The sequence below is a fragment of the Patella vulgata genome, chromosome 5, assembly GCF_932274485.2.
Source record: "Patella vulgata chromosome 5, xgPatVulg1.2, whole genome shotgun sequence".
NCBI lineage: Eukaryota > Metazoa > Mollusca > Gastropoda > Patellidae > Patella > Patella vulgata.
Window position 1 is genome coordinate 60,214,551 of NC_065883.2, and position 19,915 is coordinate 60,234,465.

The following is a 19,915-nucleotide window of genomic DNA, read 5'->3' on the forward strand; positions in this document are numbered from 1 at the left end:
GAAAAATAGCCCAGAGACCATGGTCCGATAGGGACGAAAAGGGGCGGGGTTTATGCTTTTTAACCAATCGGATGTGAGAAGTAGTTATATCTGCGGATCCTCGCGGGTTGTTTCAAAACATAAATGAATAAGTATTATTTGAGATATTTTACTATTTATCCGACGTTAAACATCAACGAGAAAAGAAGGCACTGATATTTAATTATTCTGAATGAACAGAGTGAAACCAGTGAGTGACTTTACATTACTGGCTTATTTTGAAATAACAAATCGCTCGTGCTGGAACTCAAATCTCCAACTAAAAAGTAAAATGTTACACAGTGTACAGGGAATGGGATAGCCTACAATTATAACTTATAAGTTAGACATAATGGTGGTAAAGCCTATAAACGTATGTTAGAACATAAAAGTATAGATTGTATTTACAGGCATGAAAATTTTTATTAGACCGCACCATGCATTTACACAAAACTTCTCTTGCTCTTTATTAATACATGAGACCATATCGTGTAATATACAGACCATAGCCTAATACCTTGCAGATCTTTCAGTGTTAATACATGAGACCACATCCTATAACAGAAGACCTTGATGATATCTTGAACAGTTTTAATGTACATGGGTCCTTTTCCTATAACACTTGAGCCCATAATGATAATGTACCTAGGTTGGTCTTTTTAATAGTTTTAATACATGAGACCATACCCTTTAACATACGACCACATGAAAACATGATGGTCTCTTTAACAGTTTTAATTACATGAGACCATATCCTATAACGCAAGAGACCATAATGTACCTTGATGGTCCTTTTAATAGTTTTAATACATGAGACCATACCCTTTAACATACGACCACATGATAACATGATGGTCTCTTTAACAGTTTTAATTACATGAGACCATATCCTATAACACAAGAGACCATAATGTACCTTGATGGTCCTTTTAATAGTTTTAATACATGAGACCATACCCTTTAACATACGACCACATGATAACATGATGGTCTCTTTAGCAGTTTTAATTACATGAGACCATATCATATATCGCAAGAGACCATAATGTACCTTGATGGTCCTTTTAATAGTTTTAATACATGAGAGGCTACCCTTTAACATACGACCACATGATAACATGATGGTCTCTTTAACAGTTTTAATTACATGAGACCATATCCAATCACACAAGAGACCATAATGTACCTTGATGGTCCTTTTAATAGTTTTAATACATGAGACCATACCCTTTAAAGCCCCAATAACACTCTTGTTGTAACTGAATAATATGTCCCAATATGAGACCATATCCTTTAACACAAGAGACCACAATGTACCTTGATGGTCCTTTTAATAGTTTTAATACATGAGACCATACCCTTTAACATACGACCACATGATAACATGATGGTCTCTTTAACAGTTTTAATTACATGAGACCATATCCTATAACACAAGAGACCATAATGTACCTTGATGGTCTCTTTAATAGTTTTAATACATGAGAAGATACCCTTTAACATACGACCACATGATAACATGATGGTCTATTTAACAGTTTTAATTACATGAGACCATATCCTATAACGCAAGAGACCATAATGTACCTTGATGGTCCTTTTAATAGTTTTAATACATGAGACCATACCCTTTAACATACGACCACATGATAACATGATGGTCTCTTTAACAGTTTTAATTACATGAGACCATATCCTATAACACAAGAGACCATAATGTACCTTGATGGTCTTTTTAATAGTTTTAATACATGAGAAGATACCCTTTAACATACGACCACATGATAACATGATGGTCTCTTTAACAGTTTTAATTACATGAGACCATATCCTATAACGCAAGAGACCATAATGTACCTTGATGATTTTTTTTAATAGTTTTAATACATGAGACCATACCCTTTAACATACAACCACATGATAACATGATGGTCTCTTTAACAGTTTTAATTACATGAGACCATATCATATATCACAAGAGACCATAATGTACCTTGATGGTCCTTTTAATAGTTTTAATACATGGAACCATACCCTTTAACATACGACCACATGATAACTTGGTGGTCTCTTTAACAGTTTTAATTACATGAGACCATATCCTATAACATAAGAGACCATACCCTATAATACACAATACCACATCATGGTCTCATGAATGTTTTAATTACATGAGACCATACCCTGTAATACAGAAGACCTCATTAAAACAGTGTTAATAAGATGTGCTCTATTTGATGATGTATGTTTTGGAATATATTAACTGATAGTTTTAATTTTTTTGTGGAACTCTGGAAAAAAAAAATTAATATTATCTAATCCATGTTTTTTTTTAGTTAAATGGATGAGAAACTTGATAAGGAGATGCAACCACCAAAGGTATTGAGTTTAGAGTATCACAAACGAAGGTTTAAAAGACCTGGGCAATCATTTTATGATTTTTCTAAAAGAAAGTTATCAAAGCGTTCACCAAAATCAGCCTTGAACCAAGGTTTGTTTATCTAGTTTTAACGGCACAATCATTGCTTGATGTCTATTATCAAAGTCACACAAAGACTGATCTTCATGCTTTGGAATATTATGGATTGTAACTTGATGATCTCTTTAACTGATCCTTTAAATAGACCAGGTCTATGTATTATATCATATGGTCTCATGCATTACCTCATTGACCCCTAGACCTAATTAAGTAATGCATGAGACCATATGATATAATACATAGACCTGGTCTATTTAACGTATCCTATAACACAAGAGACAGTGTTGTGTCTTGATGGTCTATTTAACAGTTTTAATACATAAGGCCATATCTATTCAACAGACCAGATTCTTTAATACACAAGACCACATTGTACCTTATTATTGCAACTCGATGATCTTTAAGTGTGTTGTTCATAGACATTACTCACATCATTTCTATCTAAACTATAAATATATTTAGTATCGTTTGTTTTGTTTTTTTTACAGAAACTCACCTGACAAATAAAGAAATTGGTCAATCATCTTCATTGGAAGTAAATAATTCTGAATCAACATCCAAGTCTGCCCCAAAATTGACTGAACCAATTGGATGTGCTCAATTTGAGGATGTATGTGTTTAATCATAGTTTTAAATTTTCATGTACATTGTAAAATGCATTATTGCATATATTTAGTCAAACAATTTTTGATATGGCATCTTCACATATGCTGTCGTTTCATTGTTATCAGGAATATAAGTTACTTTTACAGAATCGTATATCAGGATCTCACAGATTCTAGTATAGGACCAAAACGTCCGCTCTCTTAGCAGCTGTACTGCTATGTTTACTGGCCATTTAATGTCTTCCCAATTTCCCTCCAGTCTTATTACCACACTTTGGATGATGGACTACTCTACATTTAATATATTAGGATGTACAAACATGGTATTTGGTAATGTGATGTAATCACCTAGGGTAGAAGGCAGTGGTCATGTGATTATTAATTACTATTACGTATTTGGTACTAATTATAGATTTTTGCACCAGGAACTGGGCCTCAAGCGCTACTCATCTTGTTCTTCTTCTTGTTGTTTTTGGGGTGTCGATCTTCGAAAAAGCCTAAGGCTCCGTCAATTCAAGTCTGATCGACATGAAAATCAGCAATTGGACAATTGCGCATCGATCGACAGACTTCGATTTCAATATGACGTCACAATTCCAAGATGGTGGCGATGACGTCATGATCGGTTCCTGGTCCATATAGTACTATCGTACTTGTTAAACAATATTCTCTTCCAAATTAGCCAATATTACCTCTCTGATAGAAAAGAATGAAATTGTGTGTATTTTAAAAGAGCGATAGGTATAATTAAAGATCTTTCCCACATTTATAAATTACTGTGTTTTCACAATTTTTTTTACAGACATGGATAACTTTTTATGTAATTTTTTTATATTTTCAAAGGGCATACAAGAAGAACCCTTTCTGCCAGAGGTGGAGATATATCTGAATTTACTTGAATCAGGTAAGATATATGAATTTCACTTAAATAAATGGAAGCAGTTCTAACTTCTTTTGACAACGTGGGTAGCATTGATTGCCTTTCCTGCAATAATATTGCAAAATGTAGCATATAATGTGTCTTTCAGAAAAAGAATCTGTAACTCTGGCTGATGGAATAAGCTTTTTTATGGTCCTACCAGATATTACTTTAGAAAAGTCATTATTAAAGGTATGTTTTATAATATCAATCGAACATATGTTTAACTGAATTTTGTTCCAAATGTTGACTCGTTTCGTCTATCTGTAATTTGGAGGCAAACAATTTCAACATCTAATTGAAATTCTTTACTTGTTGATCTATTTCTGTAATGAAAAGGAAAATTTTTTAAAAAGTTCACTCATAGGTGTTTAGATTTAGTGATTATATAGATTTTATCTACCCCATTGTTAGAAATTAAAGATAACACCAAAGTTGACAACTAGCATCCTTCTTGCTGCTAAAGCATGCACATGTTATAAGAACTTGCTATATAGGGGCTATTACTGACAATCAACCTACTAAATTAGCAGTATTTTTAAAACTACTATATCAAACATTTATCAAATTGTTTAGAAAGAGTGCTTAATTCTTCTTGAAAGAAAAGCTGTGATGTTTGAAAATAGAGAATCGGCATGGGTTGTCATGTGTAGCTGCCAACCTGCATGGTCTAGGCAGATGTCATCATCTTCCAACCAGTATTGTTCTTCACGTTTTGGTATGTATCTTCATCTTTTTGAATATTGCGTTTAATTTTCATTGTTGATAAATTGAGGTTATGAACGCAGGTTAAATGTGACTTCTAGGTTAACAAGATGTTGAGCTTAATGAATCATATACACATACAATTTCACAACTTTTTCTGTCTTTACTTCAGACCATCTATATCATCTGCTCAAGCTTAACATTCAAAATATGATACAAATGATGCATTTTCAATTAAAGTGAAACATTTGTTTCCTTACTTGCCTGCCTGCCTGCCTGCCTACCTACTTACTTACCTACTTACCTACTTACCTACTTACCTACTTACTTACTTATTTACTTACAGACTTTTATAATCAGTATCCGGAATGTATACATAGGAAAGTTGGATTTAAAATATTTAAAGAATATGATATACTACATAATATTGAACCTGATGAACACATCAATTCTGTTGCAGGTAAATGTATATAAATGATGGTATCTTAAATGTATAAAACTATACAGTACCGAATAATAATTTCAATCAATTAAGTATTAAAAGGTGCTCCCTCTTTTAAAGGGTCAAATATAAAAAATTTGATTTGATTGCTTTCTATTTATTGATATGTTAAACCATTTAGAGCTTTCTCCATCACTCATCAAAATACCACATCATATGAATCCCATTCAACATCCATGTAATTCAAAAGGCTCCTTTAAATATTTCCTTACCAAAATTTTATTTCTTTTAATTAGTTTTAATTGACATCAAAAAATGAATTCCAAAAAAATAGGTTTTAAAAGTTTTGAAAAACTGTTTGATTTAGAATATTTATGTGAGTACTATTTTCCATTTGAAACAGATATATTTATTGTTTAAAATTTTAAGGTGATAATTGTATTGGACTAATAGTGAATCCTATAACAGTTTGGATAATTATGTACTGAGTTATCAATCTTGCGATCTAAATGTCCCAAATTCTTTAGCAATTGTGTTTTTTAAGAAGTGCAAGAATTACGGTAACTGACAACCAAATTTTCATCAAGTATTTTCAAAAAATGTGTTTGATTCCGTGTGGATGATCTGGGGGCCAGAGTCATTATTATGAGATTGCATTAGGATGCTTTTATCTGCCTAACAAGAAATCCTGTCACATGTTGCATCGACATTAAAATGATAACTTGATGAGGATGGCAACTATAACAATAATGTATAATTATATAATTTTAATTTTTGGATAAGACTTGTGGACCACCAAGGACGACTTTGGAGCCGGTTTAATATTGATGTATGTCATAATGATCGGCCGTTATTACTTTCTTTAATATGAAATGTTATATCTCATTATATGAATATTAAATTATAGCTGATTGGGGGATTAAAGTAATCTATGATAATTTACCTGTACCATTTATATTTTGCAGAAAATGAGAGTGATCATACTTACTCCACGAATGATCAGAAAGTAAGAAAACATTTCAATTTTCTGAGAAAAGAAACATAGAGAATGTCAAAGTTTTCATACATAAATAAATAGAGCCCATATTTAAAGTCACTGAGCGTGATTTGAGCGATATAGGAATCCTTTGTAAACTACAATAGTGTGAAAGTTGAATCTCTGATAGGAATAGCAGTCCAAAAATGATTTAATTCCGTTCAGTATTTACAAAGACATGATGAATGGAAAATCTATGCTGCTCCCTGTGTAAATGGTAAACTTTACTTTTTCTATTTTCCTCTCTTCTCATTTCCTTTTCGTGACAGAATCTGTCAATAACACCAGTCTACATGTCTTCAAGTTGAGATTTCTGCCATTTTGCAGTCTACGGAATGTGATATATATAACAATCCCACTGCCATCTTTATGTTTTGCGAAATCTAACTCGATGTACCTGTTTTTAATCCGATTTAATCCAAGCCAGGAGATTATCCGGCGTTGATATTTTGATATTGTGTTCTTAATTAAATATTGAATAATCAATCTGGGTACATATTAACGTGGATTAAGCCGTGAGAAATTTGATATTTTTTCGAAAAATGCATATCACGCACAGTTACTTTAATAGTATCGTAACTATTTTGAAGATATTTTGAACCAAATATTGTTTATTCTAGGTTATAGAAGCTGCCAAATTAAATGGAATACCTGTTCTACGTATATATTCAGACAACGAAAAGAGTTATGGATTAGTAAGTGTGTTGAAAGGCAAATATTTTTGCTTTTGCTGTAAAAAAAATTTCTGTGGACACACAAAGCTTGTCAGAAATCCGTCAAATGTAGAAAATGTTTCGCCACTAATTATTGAACTTCAAGAGTTTGAAAAAAGTTTAAAAGATGAAAAAAATACCAGTAAAAAGAAAGGAACATGTAAATCGTATCTGAAAGTGCCATTTAAACCAGATTTACTCTATTCAGAAACTTTAAAGAGTTTACCTGGGAACTTGATTTTTGTGCCTGATGAAGTTTCCTGTTGTCACTGCGGGGGTGAATTAGATCGAGGGGATCCTGTTCTAAATGAATGGATAGCTGTGAAGGATGCGATTGTGATAACAAATACAATTTTAGAAAAAGCAAATGGTATGACACTTAATTCATTTTGTATACCCCCAAAAATTATAGCTGGTGATTATTCTGTTACCCTTTAATCACAGCCCTCTACCTACATGTATGTGTTGTATTGTTCACAATGACCTTCTGATAACTAATTATGATTAAAATATCATAATGATAAATTACTGGGTGTGTCACTAAGTTATGACAGCTTGTCTCAAATACACCATAGTTTTGTTGATCTTTGACTCGCAGATGACTTATTTTGGCATCTCAGTCTTGTAAGGGCAGATATAACTTTGAGAACTTGCAAAAAACTTTGGTCTTTAAGTTGTGTTCATTTGTCAAGGGTAGTTTTATGATTTATAGGGCGAGTAACTGGTATTTACTTGTGACTATAAATGTATTTGAAAGGTTACAGCTAGAACAACAAAGACATTAATTATACACACTTATGACAGCAAGCCGAAAATGCAGAGGTTATATATATCAATATTTCCAAATGATACTTCAGTGATGTTATTTCATTTTAACATCAAGTGTTCGCTGTGTAGTTAAAATCGTCTTTAACCAATCAGTGAAAAGTTACCAAGTATTACTCAAATGGTGGTGTAACTTTAAAGTACTGCATGGGTAAGATGATAATCTTCCATGGTGCAAATTAAAAATGAAATGTTTGTACATTTGTAAACTGAGAAAAACGCCATATTATAATATGTTGATAGAACAGACAAAGCTAATTACTGATAATATAGTTAGATCTAAAATTTGTTTAATCATCTCTTGTCTACTAAAATTTAGTTAGGTGTTCATAATTCTCCTTCTGTAAACAATACAGTGTAAACATGCTACACGTTTTATATTTATATTCTTATATTTAATTTACCTGTATTACTTTCCAGTGTACTACAGACCATGTCTGAATTGTGATACCATTACCGATTTTGATGGTTTAAACAAATGTATCCTCAACATGGGAAACTATATGGTTGGTCATGATGTTTTAAGATCATACATGCACTCATTTCTTCATGGCAGGTATTTGTTATTTTGTTTGGAAATGTAATATGCACACATTTACAAATATACTAATACACAATGAAAACACACTGATTTGATGGGAAGTGGCATCAAGACATAATGCAGGTGGAACGTAATATTTGGCATGGTTGTAGGCTGGACGTACATTTACTGTCAAATTACTGGCACAAGAACATCCACAACAACCCACAGAGGCCATAACAACTTTACTTTACAGTGAAATGTAGGCACAAGGCATAAAAATCAAAAGTCAGTAACATGTGCATCCACCTCTAGTAGGAGATAAGCCTCTGAATTGCAGCTTGTGAGATCGTTCTCCACTCCTGTTGCTGCTTCCAGTGGCTCAGGTACTCATGCCCTCTTGAATAAACGCAATATGGCGTTCTCAGTGTTTAGGTGTCAACCATGGCATATAGTTGCATCTTTCACAGAACTGTAGGAGTTGTACTGACCATACCTTTTTAAAAGCCAAATTTTATACCCCATGACTGCTCCGTAAAATCATGATTTTCAACATTCCTATTCTGTTGATTCAATTTTTATGTTTGAGAGAATTGATCTGTGATGCATTTACACAATCATGATCTAATGTTGTTAGGAGATTTACAATCATCCGTGTATATTCTTTTTCATTTCTGACTGAACACCTGTCCCAGATGTCCGGTGGATTTAAAGAAATAGGTGTTGAAAATATGTTCTAAATTGAAAATCTTATTATTACATGTATGTGATTTATCATTAATTCGGATAGATAGGATTAAAAAGTCAATTTGGGGTTTTTAGTTCATTTCTGACTGACTGAACACTCGTCCCAATTTATAGGTATTGATGAGTATTGAAAGTGATTCTAAATTGGAAATCATATTTGTTTTGTTTCTAATTCAACTTGATGAGTTCATTCAACATGTAGATACGATAAAAAGTCCATTTTGAATAATTTTAGTATCTGACCGGACACCTAGACCAACCTCAGATGGGGCGCCAACTTTCAGGTCTCATGGGCGACCCCTAGATGGTAACCAAAAAATATAATTTTTTTACAGGCATACTTCATTCACATGCTGGAACACTTTTATAACCCTGCTGGTCCAATTCTATCAACTTTCTGAAAAAAAGGGTCAGGAGATGCAACTTAAAATTCTGGCAATCATTTAGTTATTTTATTTATTCATTCAGGAGACCCCTCTTCACATTTTATAATGTTTTTGTTGATGTCCATGAAGATTATGGTAATATATCAATTAAAGATGAGTTTAGCTATCATCAGTTTAGGTTTGCATGGTTATCTTTTTTTGACCTGTTGGACATCAACATGACAGAAGGCTTTTCATGCCCTGTTTGTGAAAGAGATGGAGGTCCAGACACAATTATATGTGATGGTACATCTGTTTCATTTCAAAGACGAATGTGGACATGGAAAGAGTTAGGCATTCAGCATAAGACCACCAATCAAATTCCAAGGTAATGCATTAATTAATTTTTGAAACTTTTATAGTTTATTCATACAAAAATACAAAAGTTTGACAGCTGTGTCAACTCAGATGAGAACTGGTATAAAGTGTTCATAAGTCTAAGCATACCCTGCCTCGGGCATGAAACATGCCAATACTTGTAACTAATGGAAGTGATGGTTTGGTTCTGGATAACATTAAACAAAGGCTGCTTGGAAGGTGATAATATCAAAATCAGCGTATTTATTTGCTTTTACTTCTGAACCTGACCAAACACATTTCAACATAATAGAGTTATTATCCTAACCATGAAATCGTGTAAACATATTAGAGAGAAAATTGTTCTGTGAATCTTGTCAAAACTACTGTATAATCACCAGTATTAGCCTATCGAAATTCAATGTTTTCTTTATTTATTGACCGTCCTTTGGAAACCTTAGAATTGTGGTAGAAAAGTTGTATATGATATTTCTTTTATTACAGAGTTACTGTCCTTGTTTCAAAAACCTTGTAAATATAGTGATGCAATTAAATCATCAATAACTGTGCCCTCCAAGGGTGAAACCTATTGAAAATCAGAGCATTACTGCAATTATTTATGGAGTTAATGCCATGGCCTCAGAAACCTTGTAATCACTTCAAATGTTGTGTCTTGATCCCAATTAGGACAATTTCTCTAAACTGCTTAATGGATTTTTGGGTGGTGTTTCTTTAAACTTTGAAAAATATAGTCGCTTGTAGCCCCATAAGAACAACTTATCGGATCCCAAAGATATTTGGTTGAGATATGTTGCTGGGCTGGTGATAATTCATATTTTGCTAAAGGGTTTAACATTGAAACATAGATATACCATATGTTAGCCCCGAGATAAACTAGTTTGTGTTGATTGGACATTTAAACCCCATTCATTTCTTCAATCTTTGAACAATCTGGTGTACAAGATCTCAAATGTTTAAACTATATTGTGATAAATAACTCAACTTTTGAAAATATATTTTACACATTAATGTGAATACTTGATATATGTAGTTTCAGGGACAGAATATATATTGCTGATGCATCATGCAGAGACCTTCTTTATAGGTTCGCTGCTGGCGGGGAAGTAATAAGGGGGAAGTTCACCCCTTCATTATCTGTTGATGAAAAAGACACTCTGAAAGATAAACTGAAAAAATATCCATATTTAGACAATTTTATTCACTCTGTTGATGATGGCAGTACCAAACTAAAAAAAGAATTCCTCAAATTTGTAACTTCTATAGCCTCAAAATCACCAGTTTGCGGTTACATTCATCCAACTAAAGATGTTGAACTTTTAATGAACGAGTTAATATCTGGAATGGAAATAAAGAGTTACCCTGATAAGTGGAAAAGTTTGCATGAAAATATTCCTGTATTATTTGACATCATGGAAAATACTAGTGAGAAATTTGCCCCACCAGAATTACGTCCCCTGTTGAAGGAACTTTTAAGATTATCTTTAAAACCATTTGAAAATTGTCTACCATGTGATGAGAATGAAGAATGTGATGATGCAGAAGAGATGAGTTTTTTTCCATCGCTCCCTCAAATTCGAAAAAAATACACTTACTTAATGGACACCACCAAACCAAAAAAATCATGTTCCAAAACCTATCGAGGCCATCCATCTCTTCTTCCTGGTGTTTTTACACTATTTTGTCCTCATGGTGAGCAACTTGTAGTTAAACACACAAACAAGTTATTGGATTAATTTATGTTTAAATAATTATAGTTATATGAGATAAACTTCCACCAGTCAATTGACAGGCAAATAATTTCCTAACAGTTGACAAATATTGTTTTAACATTATCCATCACTCCGTTTATGGAGTATAACATGTAAAAATGTAAGTATTTACCAACGATATAAAATGTGTTTTACAGTTCTAAATTTTTAATATTTCAGGTATTTGCTATGGTTTCCAAGTTATGCCCAACAACGAATCCCCGAAAATACCATTTAATATATTAAAAACAAGATTCAAAAAAGGTGAGTCTTGACAAATATTAAAACTAATTATTGAACATTGTACATGTACATTCTGAAGTCTAAAATTGGAAGTGCTAACACAATATATTAATGACCAACATTTTACTTTCATTTCCTGATGCATATTTATTGGAAAAAAACTATTTTTTAGAATGGCATAGCTTTATATTTGAAAAAAAAAATTGGTCCATTATATTGGTAGACCTTGTTTATTTTCTCACCATTTCTCTTGAGAATGTTGTGCTTTACAAACTAGAAAATATTTCCTGTACCTGAACCAAACATGATGAATTTAATAGATTTACGGTTCAAATAAGATAATGCGAGAATAAAATAAGTTAAATCAATCATTTAATATATACTGACATGAAAAGTATACATCAGTACATGTATGTCTTCACCATTGAAATTCAGCTTAGTCACATTTAGTTTTTCATTTACATATTTTTGTATATTTTAGCTCCACGATTTGTAATATACGACAATGCTTGTGCTTTGCACTCTTACTGTTTAAATAGAGAACCTGAATTTTTTAAAGAAACAATATTTTTAGTGGACAGGTTGCATTGGGATAACCATTCGGGTGAGCTAATGTCAATTACATTTATTATTACAACAAAATTAGAATGATAATTTGTAGAAAAATAATTAACTTTTATGACCATAGGTTGAAGATTTAGTTTAGTGATGATAGTTTTCATTGAATAATGTGATCAGTGAGATGTCCTTATGACTACTTGACCATATATTGTTGTTTAGTAGAAGAACTATAGCATTTAGATAATACTTGAATATGGTAACAATGAGTAAAGAGATGGGGTGTATAAATGAGCTACACATAAAGCGATAATGACTTTACTTAGAGATAGTGAATAATGGAGTTAATTATCAAGAAAAAGTTTTGTCAGTGAAAAACCGTATAGCCTTGAAAACCTTTCTTGTAGCAGAAATGAATTTATATTAATATAATGTGGTTGGTTTACGTTCCCATTCCTATGAAAATATATAATGCTAAAGATGTACATAAAATTTCTTTAAAGATGTCACATTTTGCATTGTTTAATGAATTTCATACTTTGAATTGAGGCTGCATATAAATGTACTAAACTCTTGTTACTTTAATCTATGTCTTTGTGATTACAGGTTGCAGTTGTGGATATCGTTTGAATTTATATCCTGAACTTAAAAATTTGAACAGCCAGATAAATGAGCAAGCTAATGCTGGCCTCAAGAGGATCAAAGATCAAGTTTCGTATATGACTGCACAAAACTTTATGAATCATAGTTCATTTTATCTTTGGAATAAAAACATGAAAAAGAGGAGCAAATTGTAATTGAATCAAATTACCTTTGAAAAGTATGACAGAACAAATATTTGTAATGATTTCCTATCAAACATTCATATGGTCTTCACCCTTGTCCATTCCTTGATCATTAACAGTTGAGCTTATAACCCTTCTAGGGGTCACTATTATTTATGGAATTTTATGTAACTTGCTGGAGTGATTGAATAGGTCATAATGACAAGCTCTATCTAAATTTTGCATAACGAAAATATTTTTTCCAAAGTTTTTTTTTTCATAGAAAGGATGCAATCGTTTTGGAGGTCACAATTTTCCTCTAAAATTTATGATACTTGATAGAATGATGTGTTTTTATAACAAGGTACTTTGTAGGATTAGTTCCCCTACGTTTGCCTATATTCAATCTAGAGGTTACATTTCTTCCTTAAATCTTGTGAAACATGCTGTGGTGACTGATTAGCCCTATCGATAGTTAGCTTTTATTTATCTTTTAAGAGTTATTCACACCAGTTTTCTAAAGGTTGTATTGATATTAAATACAGCCTGTATATCATATAGTATTAGTTATTTATATTTTGATATTAAATATAGCCAGTATATCATATAGTAATTTATATATTGATATTGAATGTAGCCTATATTTCATAGTAATATATATATTGATATTAAATATAGCCTGTATATCATGTAGTAACTTATTTGTTGATATTAGATATAGCCTGCATATGATATAGTAATTTACATATTGATATTTTAATATACATGTAGTCTGTAAATTATATGGTAGTAATGTATACATATTAAATATAGCCTGTATATCATATAGTAATTTATACATTGGTATTAGGTATAGTCTTTACATCATATAGTAATTTATATATCAATTTCAAATATAGGCTGTACATCATATGGTAATCTATATATTGATATAGCCTGTTTATCATATAGTCATTTATATATTGATATTAAATATAGCCTGTATATCTGTATATCATATAGTAATTAGGGTTTCACACTGCGTAGCTTGTGTGAAACACTATTGTTTTTGTTAAAATTATTCTTATTATTATTCTTCTTATTATTATTATTTTTTTTTTTCCAATTTGCTTATATCTCAGCAACTTCTTGTCGGATCGATACAATGTCTTCAGTTTTACTGGGAAAGTGGGTGTGACTTAGAGATTAAAGCTATTCCCGGCATTCTGCGACATTGCGAAATGTCCGAAATCACCGAAAATGTCGTTTTTTGAAATATTGCCGTAATATTAACAATAATCATTGGATTTTAGCATATGATGCATTTTGACATAGCCAGAAACAGTAGACATAGCTATGTTACTTTTGATTTTTGATTTTCGACGAATCTTGGAAGATATTAGGCGCCAAATTTTGAAAATTTAAATTTTTACAAAAAACTTTTTTATTTATTAATATTTTTATATGACATTTTAACCAAGGTTAAAGAGTCATCTGATTTGAACAAAAATGTCAACATTTTTTGTTTCCGTAATTTTCCTTGGCCGCCATTGGCTAATTCAGTTTTTCAGTCCTACATTAATTATTTATTGTTCGATTTGTATAAAACCATGTTCATATGTTCCGTGGTTCAAAATGCCATTTTTTTTGTTACCGGTGAAGTTTCCTGTAGGCACCGGAAGTGGCGTAAATTCAGCAAAAACTACAATATTGACAGTTCGGTACAACTTTTTGAAAGCAAATACTAAATCTCGGACTCAGTTTTTTTAATTTCGATTTTATTTTCGGGCCATTTCGGTTAAAAGGTAAAAAAAGGGGTAAAAATAAGCTATTTACAACCCATCCAGTGTCTTCATATATTAAAATATTTCTTCGATACTTTCATAAACTTGTAGCAATAATCCATACAAAGAGAATGTATGTGAAATTTAGTTTGTTATATAAGCAGTTGCCGAGAAATGGGCAATTTTGCATGAGTCACTTTTCACGTTATTTTGGCTGTAAAAGAATCAATTATTATTCGATTTTCAATTTTCTTTCACTGTCTGTTGCCTATTGCCACAGTCGACTATTCCAAACCATTTTAACACTTTCACTGTTACCGGAAGTGACGTCATTTAGGCAATAACTGAATTTTTAGCCTTAAAAATACATTTTTTATTCAAATGAGTATTATTTGTAATATTTTTAGAATTATGAAATTTGGTTCCCATCAACAAATAGAATGAACCGATACGATCATATAGATACCACAAAATGGTTTGTAACTTGTACGGTTGCAGAGAAATGGATGATTTTCCACAAGCCACTTTTTACTTTATTTTGGCTCTAAAAGAATTAGTTATTATTCGATTTTCACAAAATTTTCACCATATGATGTCTTATGCCATTTACGATTTCATAGAACTAATTTAACTTTTTTAGTATCACCGGAAGTGATGTCATTTTGTCAAAAACTGAATTTTTAGCCTGCAAAACAGATATTTTATTCAAATGAGTCTGATTTGTAAAGTTTTCAAAATTATGATATTTGATTCCATTCAACAAATGGATTGAACCCATACGATCATACAGACACCAAAAAATGGTTTCTAACTTGTGCGGTTGCAGAGAAATAGTCGATTGTCTACAAGTCACTTTTCAAGGTTTTTGGTCTATAAAAGTGGCAATTATTATTCTATTTACATAAAATTTTCACTATATGATGTCATATGCCATTTCGGATTTCATAAAACTAATTGAACATTTTCATTATCACCGGAAGTAATGTAATTTTGTCAGGATCACTTACAAGTAACAGATGTATAAAATGAATTATTGATATTTGCTGGATTTGGTTGATTCTGCGTCCAATTTATTTGATGTGTGCAATGCTTATGGGGGAACCTGTTTAATGGTTTCATTGGTACCCGAAGTGACATATGTTCAAGGGTAACATGGCACCGGAAGTGACATGTTAAAGGGTAACGTGGCACCAGTGAAACCCGTCATTCCTGCATGCAGGTCTAGTTTATATATTGATATTAAATATAGTCTGTATATCGTAGAATAATTTACATATTGATATTAAATATAGCATGATATTAAATATAGTCTTCATAGCATACAGTAAATTATATATTAATATTAAATATAGTCTGTATATCGTAGAATAATTTACATTTTGATATTAAATATGTTTAATATGGCATGCATTTGCTGTAGTACTTGATATTAAATTTAGCCCGATGTTATATGTAACCTGTATATGATATAGTAATTTATATATTGATATTAAATATAGCATGTATATCATATAATAATGAACATTAAATATAGCCTGTATGTCATATTGTAATGTAGATGTTGGTATTAAATATAGCCTGTATACATGTATCAGATAAGGATGATATTGAATATAACCAGTATATCATATAGTTATTTATATATCGATATTAAATATAGCCTGTATACATGTATCACATAGTAATGATATTAAATATAACCATTATATCATATAGTTATTTATATATGATATTAAATATAGTCTGTATACATGTATCACATAGTAATGATATTAAATATAACCAGTATATCATATAGTAATTTATATATGGATATTGAATATAGCCTGTATACATGTATCACATAGTAATAATATTGAATATAGCCAGGCATATTAAATATAGCCTGTATACATGTATCACATAGTAATAATATTAAATATAGCCAGATAGTAATTGATATATCAATATTAAATATAGCCTGTAAACATGTATCACATAGTAATGATATTAAATATAACCAGTATATCACATAGTTATTTATATATCCATATTAAATAGCCTGTATACATGTATCACATAGTAATGATATTAAATATAACCAGTATATAACATAGTAATTTATATATCCGTATTAAATATAGTCTGAAAACATAGTAATGATATTAAATATAACCAGTATTTCATATAGTTATTTATATATGGATATTAAATATAGCCTGTAAACATGTATCACATAGTAATGATATTAAATATAACCAGTATATCATATAGTTATTTATATATGGATATTAAATATAGCCTGTAAACATGTATCACATAGTAATGATATTAAATATAACCAGTATATCATATAGTTATTTATATATGGATATTAAATATAGCCTGTAAACATGTATCACATAGTAATGATATTAAATATAACCAGTATATCATATAGTAATTTATGGATATTAAATATAACCTGTATACATGTACCACATAGTAATGATATTAAATATAGTAATTTTATCTTTAAAATAGTTCTTTGTTTTTCTTGAACCTTTTATTCCCGCAATAGAACAGAGCTAATGGTATATGTTTGTGTTAAAACTTCTGGTATGCTAGGGCTAAATAACTGGGTTGCTTTTACAACTTTTCCAATATAATGAACACATATTCAGCAGTTTCAATCGGTACTTACATATAAATATGTAAGACTTATGTTTCTGGAATATAAGATAAAACCCAATACAGTCCTTGGAAAAGTTGTAAAAGTAACCCAGTTGAGTTTCAGAAAGATCTCTACTGCACTATCTGCATTGCTGTAATTACTCTTGCTACTTTAGTCATTATTATATAACACATGGTCATAGACCATTATCTAACTTAGACTCATAGGCGTACGGGCTCGATGACAGTTAGGGGGGCAGAACCCGAAATGCCCGTAAAAATTGCGGGTTTACAAAGAGCGGTGCCGGTCTTCCTCGAGGGGCGAGAAAGCGGGGCTTACCTTGTATGCCCCCCCCCCCCCCAAGAAAATTTTGGAATATTTGACGGCTGTAGGCCTACAAATTCGTGGTATTCAATTAAAAGAAAAGTAAAATTAGTTTTATGTGAGGGCTCAATGGCAGTTAGGGAAGCAAAACTAGGAATGCCCGAAATATTTCGGGTTTACAGACAGCGGCGCCGGTTGTATGGATCCCCCAAGAAAATTTTGGAATATTTGACAGTCGCAAAAACGCGTTTTCCTGCTCTTCCAGTCCTTATATATAGAGTTTTATTAGATTTCTGGAACTTTATTTTGCTAAATATATGAAATATTTTTTTTTTTCACTTCGTCCGTCTGCCCGAAAAGTCAGCTTGCCCGAAAGTTAGGGGGCAGCTGCCCCCTGCCCTCCTGGCCCGTACGCCTATGCTTAGAGTTTCTTTGATATACCACTAAGTTGAAATTCTTCTGAACCAAAGTGGGGAAAATAGTATCAAATATCAAGTTAAATGGTTGTTCCCAGCAATAATTGGTGACTGTTGATGAGAATTAACACAAAATAGCCCTTATCCTGGTGGAATTTGGCAAAACCTGTGTTTGTAGATGCCCCGGAAATCTTAATGATAATGTAGAACACGTTATCCGCGTTTTAAATCAAATGGATGAACAACGCACATGCTCTGTATTTAATTCTAATCTATAAATAGGTGACGTGCATTATGTATATTTATATTAAATGTTACATGAACATCGATATTTAAGGAATGGGTTGATATATAGACCACATTTTCGGAAACAATTTTATTTAGAAACACGGCCGTAAAAAGAAAAAAACTGCCTCTTTTATAATTGTGCAAAAGTCTAATATCAAAAGTGTCAGTTGCTATAGAATTTTATGAGAGATTTTTCACGTAACTATATAATTGATCAAACGGAAATTACTATAGATGTACATAAGATTTGTAGCTGAATATGTATTCCATATTCAAGAAAGTGTTATTTCGTATAGAATTTTACAGAATAATTAAAAAAAATATAGAACTATTTTGTCATCCATCAATCATCTACTGCTGCTATAGAATTTGCTATAAATATTATACTTTCTTAGAGAACTTTTGTAATCTTAAATATTTGGTTCCATATATTTTGTAGTTTTCTGTGCTAATAAGATGCAAACCAAAACTATAGTTTCGTACAACATCCTGTAGAAAAAATATTATATACAGCAGGCTAACTACAGATTTTGTAATCTGGACATTTATTGATGCACTGACATACTCTTTGTAGATATAATTCCCCAAATTAGATATCTATGGATATAATAGTTTACTAAATTAAAAAATATTTCTTTAAATTTAAGCCATATGAAGAAGAAAACTTGACATGAAGCAGAACTGTGGACCCACCGCAGAATTTAAATTTATCTACAGAGAGAAAATTAAAACACGATTTAAAAGAAACCACGGACCATTTTCGCTCAAAGGAATTGCATGAATAGTACAGTCTCCATTTCTATGGAAAACCGTTCGGTACTGACCCAAATCCCAAATGCAGTAATCAATCCTGTGTATAACTGTACAATTTCCAACAGAAAGTCGTACCAAAATCTACAGAATACTATATATGTTCCTAAAGAGATGTTACTGTACAATATTCGGGTTTATATTACTTGCCAAAGGTACAGTAAACATTTAAGGGGTTTGTGTATGTCCGAATCTATCAAAGTTCACTGTAAAGCAAAGACAATGCAAGTGATAGCACTGAAGCATTCTTGCTTCTTGAAATTAATAACGACTAAAGCCCTTGAGTGGGTCCATGAACAAGCACGCCTATTTCAATCTCGCCATTGTTAATATTCATATTATGCATTATAATATACAACCAACATATCCGTACGCTCGTCTTCTTAAGCCCGTTTAGATATAAATCTGAATGGTAGTGTTCATTTCTAAAAGCAACCCTAGAAACTGGACGGCCGATATCAAAACTAAACGGCGTTTCTTAAATTACACGGTAGCACAAATCGGACGTTTTTTTATGAATCTTGTTTGTGAATAATGCTTTCTTAATTAGTGGCAATCTATTAACTGATTACATGTACCAGATTCTAGATAGTAAGAGCAGTTTCTCACCTTTTTTT

The 19,915-nt window shown here is 31.6% G+C and overlaps 1 protein-coding gene across 3 annotated transcripts; it reads left to right on the top strand.

The window, feature by feature from the left end:
- Positions 1 to 17,313, top strand: LOC126821727 (uncharacterized). 3 transcript variants are annotated; one of them, XM_050550212.2, is made up of 15 exons: positions 1 to 229; positions 2,355 to 2,509; positions 2,986 to 3,107; positions 3,946 to 4,006; positions 4,131 to 4,213; positions 4,598 to 4,739; positions 5,073 to 5,186; positions 6,134 to 6,174; positions 6,825 to 7,287; positions 8,163 to 8,298; positions 9,478 to 9,762; positions 10,783 to 11,441; positions 11,681 to 11,764; positions 12,225 to 12,347; positions 12,908 to 17,313. In XM_050550212.2, exons 2-15 carry the CDS (start codon positions 2,359 to 2,361, stop codon positions 13,096 to 13,098), a joined length of 2,655 nt encoding a protein of 884 aa, XP_050406169.1. In that variant the 5' UTR covers positions 1 to 229; positions 2,355 to 2,358; the 3' UTR covers positions 13,099 to 17,313. The 3 variants fall into 3 exon arrangements, with proteins under 3 accessions (XP_050406169.1, XP_050406171.1, XP_050406170.1); XM_050550214.2 differs by lacking the exons at positions 1 to 229; positions 2,355 to 2,509; positions 2,986 to 3,107; ... (2 more) ...; positions 4,598 to 4,739; positions 5,073 to 5,186 and adding an exon at positions 5,973 to 5,997; XM_050550213.2 differs by lacking the exons at positions 1 to 229; positions 2,355 to 2,509; positions 2,986 to 3,107; ... (3 more) ...; positions 5,073 to 5,186; positions 6,134 to 6,174 and adding an exon at positions 6,205 to 6,421.
- The last annotated feature ends 2,602 nt before the right edge of the window (positions 17,314 to 19,915 follow it).

Coding starts and splice junctions, on each gene's coding strand:
- LOC126821727 (XM_050550212.2), top strand. CDS start 2,359: ATGGATGAGAAACTTGATAAGGAGATGCAACCACCAAAGGTATTGAGT. Junction 4,214..4,597: donor TAGAAAAGTCATTATTAAAG/GTATGTTTTATA, acceptor CAAATTGTTTAG/AAAGAGTGCTTAATTCTTCT. Junction 7,288..8,162: donor AATTTTAGAAAAAGCAAATG/GTATGACACTTA, acceptor ATTACTTTCCAG/TGTACTACAGACCATGTCTG.